Below are 20,462 nucleotides of genomic sequence, written 5' to 3'. Positions count from 1 at the left end.
CCTCCACCTTCTCCTTTCCCAACCTCACCTCCTCCCTCCTTCAAATTTGCTCAGGTATATCTTTTTCACCACTCTATTCTATTGTTATCCACTCTCTCTGAAGTGGTAACAATGATAAGAATATAAAGGAGGGAGGAATAGATGATGATGATGATGATGATGATGATGATGATGATGCACTGTGTTAAATACCATACTGGCAATTTTTGTATGATGTCAAATTTTGGTGTTAAAATGATCTGGAATGGCATATGGGGAATGTTGTGTACATACAATCGTTTGAATGGTGTTCCACACCTGACTTAGTGCTTTGTTTATCACATGACTGCTCTCTCTGACAAGTCTCATATCCCTGAAATTTCCTCTTGGATTTCATACCAGATAGTCACTTGCAAGAGATTTCCATTCCATATTCAGAATTATGACATGCATGCATCCACTCCCTTCTCTTCTCTCTCTCCCATATTGGAGGTGGTTTTGTGATGTATAAATATACAGTTGCATTCCTAAGTAAGAAAACATATAAACATATCTACGAGTGTTGTCTACTTACTATCTACTGCTGGTGGGATGTGCAACTGTTATACTTACTGCCTAGTGCACTGATCATCTGTGCACCAGGCAGTAGCTAAACAAAACAATCCCAAATCCTATTAGCAGTGGACAGTACATTACACAACATGAGAAGATGTGTATCCCTAGTTATGAAAAAGGCTACACATGTCACATGCAGCACTTTGGGGGAAAAATTTAATAACAATTTACCACAGCACAAATGAATACTGAGACTGTTGTTGACAGTGTGTGTGTGTGTGTGTGTGTGTGTGTGTGTGTGTGTGTGAACAACATTTACCATTTTTATTTTTTAAAGTATTAATACTGTAAATTTTAAATTATGTCAGAATACATGAAACAGGCCATCTTTTAGTCTTATATGATGCATTGTTTGCAGGATGCAAAAATTTGGTGAAGATGAGGGTTGAAGTCACACAAGTTTGGCTCTTTGAGGTTGTCTTAAATTTAATTTTTTCCAAGTTATCAACCCTAGTATAGGTTTTCTGAAGATGCATGGTGTTAATCTGACAACGACCATTCAACTGGCTTATACACCGTTTTCCACATTACAAAAATTAATTATGTGGAGATCTCAATGTACTCCTTAGAAGTATTCTATGCAAACAATGACACATTTTTCTTTTTTTCCCCTTCTTTTAGTTATATCAAAATACTAATCTACACCACAAAGAAGACTTTACCTGTGTAGGTCTGTGGTCCAGCCAGATTTCTGCCCCTTGGGACCGAGAGCGTCGGTGTCTCAAGTTCACCACTGCTGGGCCCTGTTATAATAGTATGGTCAAAATGAGTGGACTTATCTATCATTGGCAAATTGATGGCAGTATCAAAGTGCTCACTATCTACACAACTGCGGATAATTGCCTAAGTTTGGGGAGAAATTTACCAGTAATGTGAGCAAAAACAAAAAACTTGAGTCAGACATCCCAACACACTCATGCATAAACACTGCCAATACACTACTTATCAGCTGCACAAATATCTTAGGTCTCTTGTTGACAGTCATGTTTACGTACATTTGAGTGATCACTGTTCAGTGGTTTAGCCCTTTTATGCTAGATGTGGTTATGGCTTCATAGTGCTAGTGCCTGGACAATGACAATTTTTCTAGTTTTTTTTTAAAATTTGTGGCTTGAAAACTTTCCTTGCAACTTAGCACTTTTAGTACAAGGTGATGTTCTTGCTTAGTCCAGGTCCTTTTGATTGAGCAGACCTGTTGACCACAGGTAAGCAACTGCCCACATGGGATCATTCCATAGGTTACCTATTTCAGTGATGTATCTACATCTTAGAGTGACATGTGATGTCCAGTGCTCCATTATGTTATGTTGTGCTGGCCTATTCTACAAGCTGGGTATGGGTTATCTGTGTGATTCTACCTGACCCAAGTCAAAGCTAGCAGCTGAGGAGGGCTGGGTGATGTCCTGTTCTAAGCCTAGCTGGGTGAACTCAATCTTCTCTGCTTATGGGCAACTACGATGGTGGATGTCAGAAGGGGGGAGGGGCTTGTACTATAATGTTATAGAGGTTTTGTATTGCCCTATGTGTGAAGTATGTAGATGTCTATTCATTGCTAGTGCTGAAATGTCTGGAGGTGGGATACTGTTGTACAGGGTTTGATAATGTTTGCGTGGCAATCATTTTGTGTCCCTGTGTGTTATATGTGTCTGTCATGTAATACCAGAGCACATGCTGCTGCAATGAACTGTGTGCCTCTCATAGCAAGGTAGTCTCTGACAGGGAGGACTTTAGTTCTGGAATGAAAGTGAGCTGCTTATGTGGTTTTAGTACAGCCAGTGGTGATGTAAAGGGTATTCATTTGTATGATTTGCAATGTGTTGTTGTGGGTATTATATAGGATGGAAGCTCAAGCTGGGGAGGCATAGGACATACATGTTATAAGAGTAATGTATTGTTTGCGGAGCAAGGATGGGGACACCCATCATCCACTCAATGTAGGACTACTCCAGGGTGATTACACTGAGCGACAAACCAAATGATATCCTGTAAGCCAGGAAATCATTTAAGATGCTAGATGATAAAAAAACAACCAATGTGTGTTTTCTACATGCCAACAAGTGGGTTGGCAAGGGGTTAGTGCCCATCCCCGTAACACAACTAATTAAAAAGACAAACAAAATGCCTCGGACTCGGATGTACTTACAGGTGACGACCAAGGACCGGACAAAAAACGATGGCAACATGGAGTGTGAGGAGTGCAAATAATGAGGTGAAAAAGAGAGATTGTGCAGGTGCTTGAGGATGCAAAAGTGGGCATGTATGTGGACTGAGTGAGACCGAATGGAGAGGTGAGAATGCGAGAGAGTAGGAGTATGGATTGGGTATATATGCAGGAGTAGGTGAGAATGTGAGTGCATTCAAGTACTTGGGCAGTGTGATGAGTAAGGATGGAACTTTGGGGGATGAAGTGCTTGAAAGGGCACAGCAGGGAAGGAAAGTTGTTAGTTCATTGTGTGATGAGAAATAGGGAGGTGAGTATGGAAGTTAAGAAGTCACTGCATGATAGTATTGTGATCCCTACCTTGATGTATGGAAGCGAGGTATGGACCTTGCAAGAGGGGAACAAGTCAAGAGTGAGAGCAGTGGAAATGAGTTACTTGAGAGGAGCATGTGGAATGACATGGAGGGACAGGTTGACGAATGAAGAAGTGAAAGAACATTGTGGGGTGGATGTGGATGTGGTTGAGAAGATTAGGAGAAATACACTGAGGTGGTTTGAACATGCGCAGAGAATGGAGAATGAAAGATTGACAAAGAGGGTGTATGTAGGTGAGGTGAAGGGAGGGAGAGGAAGGGGAAGACCGAGGATGAGGTGGAGGGCTGGAGTTGAGAGGTATATGAGGGAGGAGGGAGTGAGTTGAGGGGAGGGTAGTCAAATGGTGGGTGACAGAGCGACTTGGAGGCGTTTTGTCTGCGGCCACCCTTTGCGGGATTAGGGCGTCAGGCTATAGATAGATAGACAGCTAGGTGAGAAATGATGAAGTGAAAAAGAGATTGTTCAGGTGCTTCAGGATGCAAAAGTGGGCATATATGGAATGAGTGAGGCCACATGGAGAGGAAAGAATGTGAGAGAGTGGGAGTATGGACTGGGTATTTATGTGGGAATAGGTGAGAATGAGAGGACAAAGGAAAGTGTATGTACTGCTGTGTGCAACAGGTGGAATGAGAAAATAAGAGAGTATGGATCAGTTGGTTCACGGATTGTGTGACTTTGGTTGAAAGTAGGAATAGATGCATGGGCGATTATGGGTGTATAGGAGCTGATAGAAGACCGGGAAAACAGAGTGAAAGATAAGCTCTGGTCAAATGTGGAAGCATGCATGGAAAAGTTTGAGAGTGAGAGAGTGTTTTAATTGGACATAGGGATGAAAAAGTATGGAATGTGAAGGTGGATGGAATCGCTGGTGAGTGGGGTGTGCCTGCAGAAGTGGTAGTGCTCTGGTGGACATTGTGCAGGGGGGGGGATTGGTGATACCGGTAACCAATACCCACTTTAGCTACAAAATGATCCACAGGCATCTATGGCAACTTACAGGAAGGGAAGGTGGTGAGCTGGATGAACGAAAGGCAATGACTGACACTCCCTTTCTCGCTCTCTCTCTCTCAAAAAAAAAAAAAAAAGTGAAGGAGCGACTGAGTAAATGATTTGGAGAAGATGTGTAAGGTGGAAGGTACTCACAGAAGACATCTGTGCAGCATGTGAAGCGGTGTGTGGATTGAAGAGAATACGAAAGTTGGTGCAAGGAACAGCATGGTGGAATGTAGAGGTGAGACAAGCTGCGGCACAAAAGATTAAAGCATATACTGTAGTAAGTGTAAGGAAAGCAGAGGCATGGAGGAAGTTGAGGGAGGGAACAGAGTTATATGTAGAGGAGAGAGGTGAAAAGATTAGTAAGGGAGAGTAAGAAGTTTGAGGTGGAGGGAATGTAAGAAAATATTTTGCAAGGGGTGTAAGAGAATAAGTCAGGGTGATAAAGAAGGCAGTGGGAAAATTAAAAATAAAAATGGCAGGTTGCTGGTGGAGATGGGAGAAACAGTGAGTAAATAGAACACTTTATGGAACTGTTGAAAACAGAGAATGAAAGTAATGTTAGTGTAAGTACCATAGCTATGGAATGCCTGGGAGAAGGGAGATGAAAAGGATGGAAGTGACAGCCCCAGAAATTGATGGAGTATGTGGTGAAAGGCTGATGCATGGGGGAGAGACAGCAGTAGTAGAAAGGATGTGGAAGATGTATGGATTGGAGGAAGGCAGAGTCCCAAGATGTTCAGTGCAAAAGCTTCTAGAGAAAGGAAAGAAGTTGTATGCTGCCTTCATGCATTTGAAGAAAGCATATGATAGAATGGATAGACAAGAAATGTGAAAAATATTAAAAATACATGGAGGAAATGGGAAGCAGATGAATATTGTGAAGAGTATGTATGAGGGCACTAGCACTGCAGTGTGTATGTGGATGGTGAACCGAGTGAATTTTTTAAATCTGAATTTCGGCCTGAAACAGTGATGTCATGTCTCCATGGTTGTTCAGTTTGTATATGGATAGAATTATAAAAATGATGCAAAGTTGGGCAGTGGATGTTGGAGTGTCCCTAATGAGAGTGGGCAGAATTTGGAAACTTCCTGTTCTGTTGTTTGCGGATGATACTGTATCATTATGTGAAGACAGTGGGCAACTACAAGACTTGGTGAATGGGTTTGGGATAATATGTGAAAAATGGAATCTAAAGATGAACAAAAGGATGAGTAAAGTTATGGTATCTGAGAGAAATGAAGTCACTGAATGCAGAGTGAGATAATGGAAAATGTGAATGCACTTAAGTACCTAGGTATTGTAATGAATATGGATGGAAGTTTGGAAGATGAAATGCTTGAAAGAGTACAGCATGGAAGAAAGGTTGCTGGTTCACTGAAGGCAGAAATAGGGGGAAAAAAAAACTGCATAACAGTATTGTGATCCCCACTCTAGCATTTGGAAGCAAAGCTTGGACCTTGTTGGAATGACACAAGTCAAGAGTGAGAGCAGTGGAAATGAATTAAGAGTAAGGTGGAGAGGACGGGGGAAGGAGGGGGAGACTGAGGATAAGATGGAGGGATGGAGTCAAAAAGTATACGAGAGAGGGGGTTGTAAGTTGGGGGAGGGTAACAAAATGGCAGGGGACAGGGCAACATGGAGGTGATTTGTTTGTGGCCACCCCTTATGAGACTGAGGTGTCTGGCTACAGACAGACGAAGAGATAGAAACGTATCGGCACTTACACCACTACTCTAAAGTGTAAAAAATAAATGTCAATAAATAAACGAATAAAATACATGTGATATCTGTGATAAGTGATACGAAGTAACGAGTGCTCCCAATAACTGATCACTGTTTTCATGATTCTGACTCCTAACCTGACACTTCCATTCTTCTGTCACTGAATATTTTCCACTTAATACCACTTTATTAAGTTACTGATGATTAGTAAGTCTTTATAGTATGCCTGTAAATCATACATGTAGTGTACTTGAGGGAATATATTGTTAGGAGAGCCCAAGTTAGGACTTGAGGAAAAATTTTTGGATTTTATTATCTGTGGCGAGATGCCTTCATCCTATTAGGGGTGGGCATAAACAAACCACCTCCATGTCACACTGTCCTCTGCCATTTGGCTGTCCTCTCTCTCTCTCATATATCTCTCTACTCTATCCCTCCATCTCATCCTCAGTCTCCTTCGCTTCCTCTTTTGTCTCTCACTCCATGCAACTTCACATCTATCTATCTATCTATTGCCAGACGCCATAATCCCGTAAGGGGTGGCCATTTGACTTTTGAGTTATTTGTTTTACAGGGAGGGGCACTAACCCTCCAACAACTCACTTGTTGACACGTAGGGAGAACGTATGGTTTGGTTATATGGTTACCACCCAGCATTGTAAGTGGTTTCTTGGCCTACAGGAAACCATTTGGCTTGTCACTCAATGTAAAGCCACCTGAAAAGGAAGGAAAAGCAATAAGAATTGACAGGAAAGATGGGAGAAACAGGAAGAGAGGAGGGCAGGGACAGAAAAAGAATGATAAAGGCTAAGGAAGAAGTCGGCAGCACTACATCAAGTGAGTGAATGATGGTCGCCACCACCTGCAACTTCACATACTCCTATTAAATAACTCACTTTCACTGCCCTCACTCTTGACTTGTGTCCTTCATTCTTTATAAGCTAAATAACAATGGTTGTTAATGAACAACCTGCTTGATTATTTTTGCATGGTACTTTCTTGTGATACACAAGCTGCACAAATGGAAGGCTTGCTGCAGCTACCCAGAGGGAGAATGTTACTTTCTCCTAATTCCATGATTCTGCTGGCTAGTTTGTTAACTTTAAAAAAGGTATCATATTAACTGTGCAGGATATAAGTACTGTACAGTTATGAGTAAGCATAAGCTGTAGCACTTTCCAAGGCAATTGTGCAGTGTGACCGAGGAAGATCTGCATAAAGCAGAAAGATTATTCACTGGTGATAAAACTGCTCTGTTCATGGAAAAGGAATCCACTAAGGAACTGATAACTCAAGAGGAGGAAATGAGGCAGGTGGATACAAAGCAAAGCAAGGCAGATTTTCAAAGTTTGTTGCTACCAATGCTACAGGTGACCACAAAACGAATCCATTAGTTGTGTACAAATCAATGAGACTAAGGGTTTTCAAAATGATGATAAATATAAGATTACGAATATACTAGGCTTCCTTGAAGGGCTGCCTTACATCAGCAATGGCCTCGACATGTTTTTACATCATCACCATCATCATCATCATCTGGACCTCCTTTCCCAACTTAGGGCAGGGTGAGGAGTAGCAACATCCAGACAGCCCAAGTTTGCCCAGTCAAATGGGCCATGCTCCCATTCACTCATCATTCAAGCCCCCAGAATCCTGGCTCTATCTGATACACCAAAAACATTCACCACGTTCTGTAGCTTCACATAAACGTAACCGATAGAGTCAATAAAGCATAAAATCCTCCAACTAAAAGAAACTCCCTGGTCATCTGAGGGTGTAGAAATGATAAGATGAGTATCTATGAGTGAGTCTGAATGTAGGACAAGGCACGGAAAGTCTTCTACAGCTAATGATACCATTCTTGGCACATGGTAAAGTCCTTTCTGTGGAACAAACTCCAACATGTTAGCCACTGGTCTTCTCTCATTAACCCACTCCTTCGAAATCTTCCCATTTCTAGTTTGGATGTGAACATTCTTTCACATTCACTGCTTACACTCACCAAGATTCATCATTTTGTAACTCTTTCCATTACTATTTTGTGAGGTGACATCCAGTTTTCTTATCTACACATATGTCCTCTCCATATTTTTACTAATCTCTTTACATACAATACCTTTTACTTTCAGTATTTTCCCACTTTCAAACAAATTTTCTTACATCCATCCCACCCTCTTTTCTTTTGCCCTCTACAACTGTTTCTACTTTCATGTCTTACCATGTGATATCTCTCTTGTTACTAAATATCCTTGCATCACCAACTACAGGTATTGCATTCCTAGTTAACACTCTTACAAGTTCATTTTTGTTACCATTTTTTAGGTCCTTTTAACTCCCCAGTAAATTCCAGACTGCTACCTATACATCTGATTTACTTGTTTCTCCCAAATCACAGTACCAGTTATACAAAATAACAAAGCAGTGATAACTGGAAAACATTTAATATACAGTGGGCTCGCACAGTGCACGAGAGATTGGGCGGTCCACGACCTCACGCACTGGGAATTCGCATAGTAGGAATACATAATCTTATGGGAATAATTACTTATGGGCGGTACCCCCTCATACTTGGACATTTTCTGGCTCTTAGAGACATAATAAAGGTCATATGTTTCAGACATTGTACTAAAGCTATAGCTACAATAACAAAAATATGGGTAGTCACCTTAACAACAGTAGACAACAGGCCTGATGACCTTAAATAACAGAGGTTCCGAGGCGCGGCAACAATTACAGAGCCGCACTCCCCACGGCACCAACACTTCCCCCCACAGATTCTCTTGATCACCTTCCCCAGGAGCATCAAAGTCACTCACTTTGGCCATAAACCCTTCAAAGTTCAATGCTGACACTTCTGACATTGCATCCTATTCATCCTCAACAGGAACAGGAGCAGACGATGTCGATGGTTCCACAATTTCACCAACTTGAGCCCGCTGTGTGTAGCTTGTTATCAGCGTCTGTCGTCTCCTGTTTATTTCTTCCCTGTGCTTGTCTGTGTAGAAACGGAAGAGTTTGTCGATACCAACCAGAAGTTCCTCCATTCTTAGGTTGCTCACTTCCTGTTCCTTCACCTCTTCCTTGAGCTTATCCATGGCAGCAAGGATCTTGCTAATGTTTGACATACACAGCTCAGTCCTGCCTTCCATCACGCTAGGCTGCTCAACTTGACTCTGTCTGGCGTCGGGCTCTGCGTCAGCCTTGTCTATCCGTTGCAACACTTCCTCGGGAGGCTGTTCCTCAGTCGCAGTGTGCACTTCTTGTATGTCCGCCAATGTAACGTCCTCGAAACCTGGTACAGCTTGTGCTGCTGTCAATGTTGCTGCCTCAGCCTCAGCCAGTGGTTGAATGGACGTCTCCTGGGTGATGCATAAGTGAGGCACGAGCATTCGCCACGCATGGTTCACCGTTGCAGGTGTAATCTGGTGCCAGGCTTGAAGGAGAAATTCAACTGCGTCCTTCACTGTAAAGTTACGCCAAAATGCCTCAACAGTCATAGAATCTGTGGCAGGTCGGGATACAGGTGCTGGTGGAGATGGAACGGGAGCAGATTGCTCATCAAGGTCTTTGTCGTGATCTTCTTGTAGGGCATGAAGCTCCTCTTGTGTGTCGGTCTTCCTGCATAGGTATTTGTACACTTGCTTATGGTAGAAATGCTTCACTGTGGCAATTAGTTCTTGATCCAGTGGCTGCACTATACCCTTTCTCAGGGAACATGAGGGAGAGAATTTTACAAAGCCTTTGCCAAAATCGGAACACGAGTGACTGTGTGAAGGATTAAGAGGTCCCCTCGGGATTCTGAACCTTCCTCCTTCCCTCTTCCGTTTTCTTTCATGTACACACACACACACACACACACACGACGCTTAAATAATAAAACAATGTGTAGCCTCTATTTATCTGTCAGTGCCCAGATATCAGTCCATATGAGGAGGGATGGAGGATGGAAGTGACCCGGGTCGGAATGTGGGGAGGGTTATAGGGTAAGGAAGCCAATGAAATAGGCATGAAAGATGAAGAAAAATTATTTAATTTTATTTTATTGTTTTATTACTATTCTTTATGAAAAAACAAACTGATTTACAATAGTATTACTGATCGAAGGCACAACAGTAGCATTTCCTTTATAAATATTCATTATGTTCTAAAATTTACATTGAAAATACAATCTCTCTCTCTCTCTCTCTATCTACCTATCTATCTGTCTATCACTCGATATTCATGTCTCCCTCATCTAAACCTTCTTCTTCACTGGTGGAATCCCCCTCCCCCCATCCCGATAATCCGATCCCTCCTCTTCCCTGGGCTACTCAGCTATCACTATGAAAACACACACACACACACACACACAAAACGCTTAAGTAATAAAACAATGTGAAGCCTCTATTTATCTATCAGTGCCCAGCAGGGGCGCACCAAGGAATTTTCTAAGCGGGGGCCCCATTTGCCAGTTTCCTGAAGTTTACATATAAGTTTTATAGTTCTAAGTTGTATATATTGTTCCCACGGATGCAGCCGTTACAGCTGGGCTAGGGGATTATGCAGTATATATCCGTGTCATTCGCGGAGTTTAAATTAGCGAGTGATACAAGTTCTTTTGTTTCTTTTGTTCCTGCCACTGAGGGCAATTTTATTTCATACCATGCTGAGAATGCATTTGATTATTTTGATTGTCTTGTGTGAGCTACTAGTATATTTAATGATGTTTTGCTTGCATTAGAAGTACCAATTTATTGTAGAGAGAGAGGGGCACGAATATAAGTTCTTATTAATTAATTTGATTCATGCGTTCGCGCTTGGCTGCACACGAGCCTGGCGTCAGGGCAGTGTCTTCCCAACCAGCTTCAGTATTGGGTGTTTGTACACTCTCTCTCTCTCCCCAGTCATTTTTTATGCCGAGCTGGCGTTTTCATTTAAGTTAATTTTTATTCTTTTGTTGCTGACTGAGGGAAGTAGTTATTTTATTTGTTTTTGTGACCTTGTTGTCTTTGGAGGGCCAGTCTGGCTCACCGTAGTCCTCTCGCTGCCTTAATTAACGTTCCCCAACACACGTACATACACACACACCCCTAACCCCTACACAGTTCAATCCCATCTACTTGCACAAGGCTAGTGAGAACTATCGTGAGCCATTAACTGCGTTCCCCCTTGGACACGGGTTAAGTAGGAATTCGTCACCACCGGAAGTAAGTGGGAGGTGTTCCTGTAGACTGTCTCGGGCGGTATTACTTCCGGTAGTGACGATAGTAGGCTGGATCTATAGGCAGGCTGTTCCATTTGTTAGTCAAAGTACAGAGTGTTGCGTTTAAGTTTTTCCGTTGCGCAGTTTTTCTCTAGTTTGCGGAGTGTGAGTGCCAGGGTCTGCGTTATTTTTGCAACGCAGTGGAGGCCGATCATCTAAGGCTGCCTTGTTGTCTTTTTGTAATAGCCCTGGGCTGGCGCTACCGTAACAATATATATATATATTCTGATAGAATGATAGATTTTTTGGTAGGTCGTCAGTTATTTAAACAAACGTGTTTGTTTATATTTATCGTTTTAACAAAGTAACAATGAACAAGCCATTCAGTCTCAACCCTATTCTGTCCAGATTTCTGATCACGGCACAAAGACGGAGAGAAACAAGGGACAGGTGAAGTGGGAAGTCCTTTGGGAGAGGGAAAGAATGTTGGGTAAGGAAATAGAGGTCACAATGGGAAAGGGATTGCCGATCCCAGCTCAGGTGTGTGTGTGTGTGTGTGTGTGTGTGTGTGTGTGTGTGTGTGCAAATGTTGTGTATGTGGGCAAAAAGCTAGGTGAAGAGAGGGGATGGGGATGGATATGAAGGCAGGAAGGATGATGTTTTGAGTTCAGGGGGGGTGGGTCTGCATGCTAGAGAGAGAGAGGTGAGGAGTGCCCACTTGTCCCCTGGGAATGACCAGCCCTCCCTCCTCTCTCTCTCTCTCTCAAGGTTCTGTAGTAGCGAATAATAATGTCAATGCAAAGTATAACTTAACTGTAATATAAGTATTATAAAATAAATAAAACATTGGAATATATTTATAGAGAACAACTACAAGAAGTCCCCTCGAGACGTCAGCATGTGGAACTGTCATTAATTCCTTGTGGGCCAATTAACGTTCACCTTCATACATGTCTACACCCTTCTGCCACAATATTCGCCATAGATTCCACAATATTTCTCCTCATCGTTACTTTCCAATACAAAGCATACCATTAGTCATGATAATGATTAAACACACACACACACACACACACGAGAGAGAGAGAGAGAGAGAGAGAGAGAGAGAGAGAGAGGGTAGATGGGGGAGGGAGGAGGGAGACAAGAAAGGACGGAAGCAGAGGTTTAGAGAGAGAGAGATGCTAGATAGGGGAGGGAGGAGGGAGAGAAGAATGGAGGGAAGCAGGGGTTTAGAGAGAGAGAGAGAGAGAGAGAGAGAGAGAGAGGGTAAGTCCGTTGATGAAATGCGAATATGGATATCCAGCTCTGACTGAAGCAAGGGGAAAACGGCAGACAACTCTGTCTTGTCATCTCCCAGGAGTCAGTCAGGAGGTGCTGTGACCTGAGATGCCAACTTACAAATTCTTGATGACAGGCGGAAAAAAAAAAAAAAAAAAAAAAAAAAGTAAAAGTAAAAGTAAAATAAAAAAAGGAATAACATGCTATTAAATCTAAATATACAACGAATAACTGGTCCAATATTTTTCGTTTATTTTTAGCGCTTTGTAAAAAAAAAAAAAAAAAAGTTGCATCCAAAAACAGGAACCACAGTTCATATTGACCTGTGAGCATAGCGGGTCACTTATACCCATTCATTCATTGTGTGTGTGTGTGTGTGTGTGTGTGTGTGTGTGTGCCTCTTGCCCTCAGGCCTTGTCCCTGGGCAGCCTGTATTCCCACAGGTCGTTATATCAGATGCCTTCGGCCTTTGACAGTGACTTTGGAGTAAAATAGACGATATTCTACCCTCGTTTTTCCTGAGACAGACTACAGTGACGTCGTGTGGGGCGGCAGAAACACAACACGACAATCCTTATGAAGATCTTCCAGGTATGGAGGGTGACTTGGTGCGTTATCAAGCACAAGGAGCATCTTAAATGGAATGCCCAGTTCCCGACACTTGGCCCTCGCATCAGGGACACACCGCCTCGTTAACCAGTCTGCCATAATGTTCCCGGTCATCCAACCATTTGCGGACTTGTACCAATACACGCCACTTGCATCCATGTTCGTGAAGTTTTTGTAGCACCTTGGATGTGAAGCTGTGTGTACAACAACTGGCCTCATCTTGTGGCTCCCAGACAGGTTTACAGCGAACATTACCGTCATCTTACACTTCTGGAGCTTGCGACCAGGGGCTTGTTTCTGTCTTTTAGCGATGTAAGTTGATTTTGGCATGGCCTTGTAATATAAAGACGTTTCATCGATGTTGTATACCTGGTCCTTGGTGTACTGTCCCTCTTCAATAATCGCTCGAAATATCGCAGGACAGTCTCTCGTGGCCAGCTCATCGGCAGAGGCACGTTCACCAGACACTTTCACGTAATGGAGTTCCTTGCGCTTGAGAAAACGGTCCAGCCATCCAACCGATGCCCTGAAAGGTTTTTCCACTTTTAACCTTCGAGATGCAGCCTTTTCTTTCCGCATTATGAAGGTGGCAAGATAGTGCTCCATTAGTATCATAGCACAATTTCCCACCCACGAACAGCCGTCTAGGTCAGAGGCACTGTACGTCTTCACTACAGCCTTTATGGCTTCACGGTTCTTCCACACAGTTCTCACTGTAGATTCAGCCAGTCCCAGGGTTCTCCCGATAGCCGTGTTTCCTTGACCCTCCTCCTTCATCTTAATGATCTTTAACTTGGTGGCGTGTGTCAGAAGTTTCTTAACTCTTGGGGTTGGAGCCATGGTGCGGCGAAGTACAGGCAGCACAAAAAACACCACACGTTGTACACGACAGGTTAGCTGTAGAGAGCAGATCCGCACAGCGCACGAGCCAGGACTGTTATGGCATGCCCGCTCCCTTGTACCCCAAGCTGTGCAGTAGAATGCCCGGGAATTTCTGCGCATCAGCATGACGACACGTGACGCACTGTGTGAGGGGTGGTCGCACACAAGTAGAAAATGGCATTTTTGAGCCACTCCTTGCCTCTGCCTCGCGTTCTGTGCGGTAAACTCGCACATTGAAGGGTTTTTGGTTGTGATTTTTGGTCATTCGCGCACAAGGCGAATTGTGCACAGTGCGAGCCTACTGTACTGTATAATGAGGACTTACTGTATGTGACAAAGTGGCCCCTCACAATTTTTTCTTCCATACTCCTTTCAACTGGTTACACAACTAATCTGGATAAGATGGTCATGGCTAAAAACATTAATAAACTTACACTTAAGTCATCAGAGCGCTCTTGTGAGGAGTTGCTCTTAGGATCAGAGTTAGTGCGAGGGCGAAGACGGGGAAGGTCAGGATCCGATGAAGCTCCATGAACTGGGGACTGAGTGTTTTCTGTAGTTCCTCCACTCAGCAGCATTTCTTGAAGAGCTCTTACTTGATTGTGGTAAATCCTTGACTGCATCAAAACAGAATTAATGGAAATATTACAAATAATGCAATACACAGTAATAATGAAAATATCTATTACTATGAAACATCTTAATATACTGTACATTATGGAATAATTCTAACATTGTGGTCTCTGGTTATACTACCCTGCTGCATAACCCGAAGCAAGGTAATCTTAATAATTACAATCACATGAGATGATGTCTGAAAAGAGACCTTAGGGTTAGGGGACTTGATCAATGTGTGAAGGGAGACCATGCACCTTGAAAAGAATCCATCAGGTGAACAAGGTTAACAACCAGTGTAAGGCCAGAACACTGCCTTTCAAAATGTATGTGTGTGTGTGTGTGTGTGTGTGTGTGTGTGTGTGTGTGTGTGTGTGTGTGTGTGTGTGTGTGTGTGTGTGTGTCAATTGGCAGGCATGAGAAACATGAAACATAATTAAATAAAAGAAAGAATGAATAGCTATCAATGTTTTCATACACAAAAAACAGATAAACAAAGGCCAGGATCCCTTCCAAGGAAAGCTGAAGGAAAGATACCATAATCAAGGTCTGTTTATCATGAGATGCTCTGACATACTGCATTTAAAAGACAGAAAGATGGAAACTGGCAGATGGCATGGGCAACAAGACAGCACTTCCAGAGTTGAACAGCTGTCTATATGAGACTGAGAATACTGGTTAATTTTAGCAAATATACAAGTGGAACAAAACGTGAGAGTGCAGCTATACGGGTGCTGTGAGTGCATGCCCACCATAGTAAGACAAGAATACAGGTAGAGTTCAGAAAAGGAGTGACAAGTATAATAGTAAAGGAATAACAACTGAGATGCAACATTACAGTAAAGTTAGAAAGGATGCTGGGAGTTAGTGAGAGGCACTGATGAGATGAAAAAGTGCTGACTCCAACCTGTTCAATATGAGCTGTATGTGGTGAGCCCCCACACGAAAGCTGTAATCCAAGAAGTGAGTAAGGATCCCGTATACTCATCACATGAGGACTGTTAAAGAATGCATAGTTATGGCAATCTGAGAGACTAGTTTCACAAGAGAAGTGCAGTATTGTGATATTTCTACAGCAGATTACAAGAATAAGTGATACCAAAAATACTTAGAAATAATGAAGGACTGAGAGTTGCATATTGTTGAGGGTATTGGGATTCCTGTGTGGGAAACCGTTCTGAGCAGAAAGCTGGAGGAACAGTCTTATGGATTCTTTTGCCCGTACTCCGGTGATTCTTTGTACGATAGTTCACCTCCCCTGTGTCACTGTTTTATAACCAAAGTACACTATACCTCATATGAGGTCTGCAGCTCGGCAAGTGTTAACAAACAGCTAAATCTGAGTAATTGCTACTGCATTTACTATAGTGAATTTTAACAAGTAATGAATTTGGCTTCTGGGCAGGCTGTGTGTTGTGATATCTCAACAGCATGTCAGTGCCTAGCCCCGGGCTTCTATGCTCCTCATGGGGCAACACATGATGATGATGATTTGAGCAGTAAAATTCCTGGATACATATGCCACACAAATTAAGGGGTCTACTGTATATCACATTTTATATACTCCACTGTTCACTATTCACTGCCAACACCTATAAATACACAATAATATTGTACTGAATTATCAAATACCTTCTGCTGCGAGAGCTTGGTGTTCATATCATTCTTGAGGCGTTCCTTTTCCATCTCTAGTTTGGTCTTCAGTCGGGCCTTCATACGCTGCTTTTCAATGTGGCCCTGTATTTTTGCCATGTCTCGCTCCTCCTTCTGCAAGGAAACTCACTGTCATGCTGGTAGTCATAAATACATATTAATAACTTATATACAGACTTAAACCTCATCTAATAACTGATCTGTTTCACACTGGCTAATGCCAAACAATCAGATTTTCCATTGTGAACCTCAAACAATATAAAAATCAAACATTCATTTACTTGGCATGTTAAAAGTGAAGTTATCAATAATTCACAATACTAGAAATTGTACTCAACAAAATTACTATTATTTCCTTAATCAGAAAAGAAAGAACAAAAGGCAGGAAGCCCTTTCCTGAAAACAGTGAACAAAGGATAGCCTTTGTTAAGATCTTTTCATTTTACAATCCCAAGACTGACTGTTTCAAAGAGTAATGCATTTCTGCAGAAAGAGAGACACTGAAGAGGGTAGTTCCAGAGTGACCAGATGCATACATGAAGAACCGAGAAGATCAGTTTACCACAGCATTAGAGGTGAACAATTAAAATGTAACAGTGCATGGCTAGAGATGCTGCACCAGCCTGCACAGCTTCATACTACATGAGGGATGCAAGCATGCATTTCAGAAGACCTGTGACTGCTGAAACAGAAAAAGCAGAAGAACAGAGATTCAAACACTGCAGCAAAAAAGAGAGGCTGAACAGTCAGTAAGAGAAGCAGACTAAGACAAAATGCCTTTGTGCTTTTGTTGGTCGTAGGTAGTAGATGGATGGCTACCATCACCCTGGGAGGTACTACCATGAGAGTGAAATGTGGCTACAAGCTTGGTAACAGCAACACAATCATCAGTCTTTGACAGGGAACATTCAACCACAAGTACAGTCACTCAATGATCTTCTGAGTAACTATACATAAGAGTTGATGTCCAAGTTGAGACTCTTATATTGTTGTAAACCTTATTACAAATCCAAAATTTCTTTCTTTGCTAATGGCTGCCAACAACTTTTGGCCTGTAAGTAGCTGGTTTTAGTACTTTGCTTAGTTTTCAGTCCATAGAAAACATCAGCTGTACCATGGCCAACCCCCATACAGGGAATCCTTAAGAGGAAACACAGCATCATTTTTATGTTTTTGTTTGTATCTTGTTAGTGTTGTTGCTGCTTAACTCCAGTCTTTCGGGCTCATCGACAACAGGTAAGCAACAAATTCTGTGGGGACATCCTACAGGTATGTTACAGTACAGGGTACATATATTACCTACGAATTCGTTGTCCCCTTGTATTAGACAGAGCCTCAGCAACGTCAGATATGGATCTTTTTCACAGTAAGGTGTGGGTAAACATGAGGAGGTTTGACTCCTGGGTGGATGACAAAGCTGCACAGCACCATGTGCAGGTTCCTCATTAATGCCATTCTTTGCTGTTTAGAAGTGATACATGTAGTGTGCCTCCCCTCCCCCCACACAGGGGACTTACATTCCACACAGGGGCAAATAAGGCCCTTGAGAAAAAAAAAAAAAAAAATCCACTTGGCACACTTGATGTCTAAGAAACAGATAAATGTGATTTTTTCCACGACAGTTTGGAACATACATTTCAATGCAACTAAGCAATGATGAAGGACTAACATCTGTTGCTAAATATTACAGGATATTCTTGTGGAATACAGTAAACCCTCCATAAGGCGAACTATATGGGGCTCTAGGGTAGTTCAACTTACCGAATTTTCTAACTAGAAATAATTGGTGAAATATATATATATATATCTATATCTATATATGGAGCCTCTGTGGCACAGTGGTAGAGTGTGCGTTTTGCACGCTGGCGAGCACTGGTTCGCCTCCCGCCTGAGTTGTAAAAACTTTGGGAAGCGTTCACCAAGCCACTTGCTACTTTGGCAGACACAAGGGGTGCTGTGGTTGAACCAGTGTCGCATACTAGTATGCTTAAACCCCATCGGCTTAAGGCGGGCCGATTACTCTTTGTTCAAAGACTACACACACATTCAAAGCCACTACAACACTACAATCACACTCAGAAGCACTTCTTACCCTACATACAGTCTCTACCAGACAGCCTAAGCCACTGGGTAGAGATACATTGGCTGTATCGTCCATGCTTTGGTAGGGGTAGGCCGGTCCTGCAGTGGACCTCAACGGCTGATGATGATGATATATATATACAGTAATCACTCCAATATCCGACGTAATAGAGCCATATGTAGGTCCGGATATTGGTTCTGTCCGGATATTGGGCCCCAGCTTATGGACTTGTACTTATGGACCCTAACTCAGAGAAACACCTATACAACTCCCTCTGGACATGCATAGCACCTATTTAAGACCCAAATCACACCAATAAGGTACACAAATGACTGAAATAAATGCAAAAGAAACATAAAATGAGGGTTTAGAAGTATGTTCATGCATTAATAAACATTCTGGTGACTGGCTCCTGGACTGGTACTTATGGACCCTAACCTAGCCTAACTCAGAAAAACACCTTCCTACTGCACATGCATAGCTCCTAACACCCTATTCACACCAATAAAGGACATTAAAGAGTGAAATGAGGTAAGTATAGTATGGAAAAAAGTACAGTATGAAACATTCTGCCTACTTACAGCAAGTCCATGGCCACCTCGATGAATAACCACCTCCTCTCGGACTCTGACAGTAAGAAGGATTTCCTGAAGCACTTGTGGGGGCATGGTGGCTCAGTGGTAGAGCATCAAGCTCGTAATCGGCGGATTGCGAGTTCGAGCCTCGCCCGGGACTGCCGTGCCGGGAGTGGTAGCGCGCTCCTGTAACCTAGCAGGGCTATATGATCCAATACAGGGTCTAGCTTGGGGGAATGCCATTTCTCCCCATTTTCTCCTGAAGCACTTGCAGTACACTGTTCCTGAAGTCTTGCACTGAACTTAGTCAATCACACACAGAAGTCCGTTCTCTTCACAGTGTGCACTCTTGTCTAACTAATGCTCCATTGTAACTTACTAAGTGTTTCACTTTAACTTTTCCCATTCTTATAATTTTCCAAAGCCAAAACAAACAAGTCTATTTACGTTAAATTTTTTTTCAATTGAGTCTTTTCTCTCACAACTGTAAATCCTTAACACAACACACTGTTTTTTCCACTGCACAACACTCTAAATTCCCGTGTGGTCTAGTGGAGAAGTTCTTGCTGTTTATTCACTGTCAGAGTCCGAGAGTATCACTGGCAGGTGACCTAGGGGTGCATCGCTGGGTCGTGGTGATGGCGTACCCACTGCAGACGACTCTGAAGACAGCCGCAAACTCACGTCGAGCGGTGACTCCACCGTGGCTGATGTGCTGGGCTGTGGCTCGGAGCATAAGGGCCTGTCTTGGGGAGGCAACGGCGTGGAGCCAGGGCTGGGCACAGCGGGGGTCACAGGCCTGAAAAAACTGTCAATGGTTGATTGACGCATGACCGACGATTCTGACGATTGATGATGCGATGCCTGAAAGCACGCACTTCCTCCACGAGTCCCAAGGGCCCCATCTCCCTGTCGCAGTCCGGATGTTCCAGGTAGTCTAGGATGAACTCTAGATGTTCCCGGAGTGCACTCAGCTTAGGGATGGCTGGAGTAGCGTCCTGCTGAGAGGAGTCCGCATCATCGTTGCCTTCATCGTCGGAATCTTCAAGTTCGGTACTGACACCTGCAACTGAAGACGCGATCTCGATATCAGACAACGTCTGATACCCAGGATCGCCCTCGTCGTCATCCAACCACTCACGAACATCGTCCACATCTACATCGTCGCCATACGTACGTAGCCGTGCATGGAAGTCATCCATGTTAAATCCTAGAAAATCGTACTCCACATCCGTTCCGAGAAGCAGACGAGACCAACCATTTTCCAGAGTCTTCACAGGGACTTCCTTCCATGCACTAGCCCAGTTGTACAGCGCAGACTTGATGTTGTAGCGGAGAAGGTTTTCCAAAGTCCGCCTGCCTCGTGTGTCCCGTCCCTCCCTGCACTCGTCCTCGTCCTCGAGAACAACCATCACCTCGTCCAGGAACTTCCGACGGTATAGGCACTTTGTTGCCACGATCACTCCTTGGTCCATTGGTTGGATGAGAGCAGTCGTATTAGGTGGCAGAAACATGCACCTAACATGGCCATTTTCAGCAACCAAGTCCTTGTCGCACGGGTGGGCAGGTGCATTGTCGAGGAGAAGGAGGGCCTTTACCTGGTCGCGCGGGATTCCCAGTGTCTTCGTCTGGTAATGGATGACCTCCTTGACGAAGTGGCGGTGGAACCAGTCTTTGAAGATCACAGCTGTGAACCATGCCTTCAAAGAATGGTACCAGGCGACAGGAAGGACATC

The 20,462-nt window shown here is 43.2% G+C and overlaps 1 protein-coding gene across 1 annotated transcript in view; it reads right to left on the bottom strand.

Moving 5' to 3' along the window:
• The window catches only part of pav (kinesin family member pavarotti), a 170,702-nt gene that overhangs the window by 27,164 nt on the left and 123,076 nt on the right, over window positions 1-20,462 (bottom strand). The window contains exons 14-16 of the mRNA XM_080281640.1: window positions 16,048-16,182; window positions 14,235-14,417; window positions 1,257-1,337 (exon numbers count right to left, since the gene is read on the bottom strand). Of these exons, the coding sequence (XP_080137766.1) occupies window positions 1,257-1,337; window positions 14,235-14,417; window positions 16,048-16,182 (399 nt within the window). The remainder of the gene's footprint in view (window positions 1-1,256; window positions 1,338-14,234; window positions 14,418-16,047; window positions 16,183-20,462) is intronic.

The sequence above is a fragment of the Coenobita brevimanus genome, chromosome 90 (assembly GCF_032717465.1).
Source record: "Coenobita brevimanus isolate Jiangsu-jjx chromosome 90, ASM3271746v2, whole genome shotgun sequence".
Classification (NCBI taxonomy): domain Eukaryota; kingdom Metazoa; phylum Arthropoda; class Malacostraca; order Decapoda; family Coenobitidae; genus Coenobita; species Coenobita brevimanus.
This window is presented reverse-complemented; position numbering and strand designations above follow the sequence as displayed.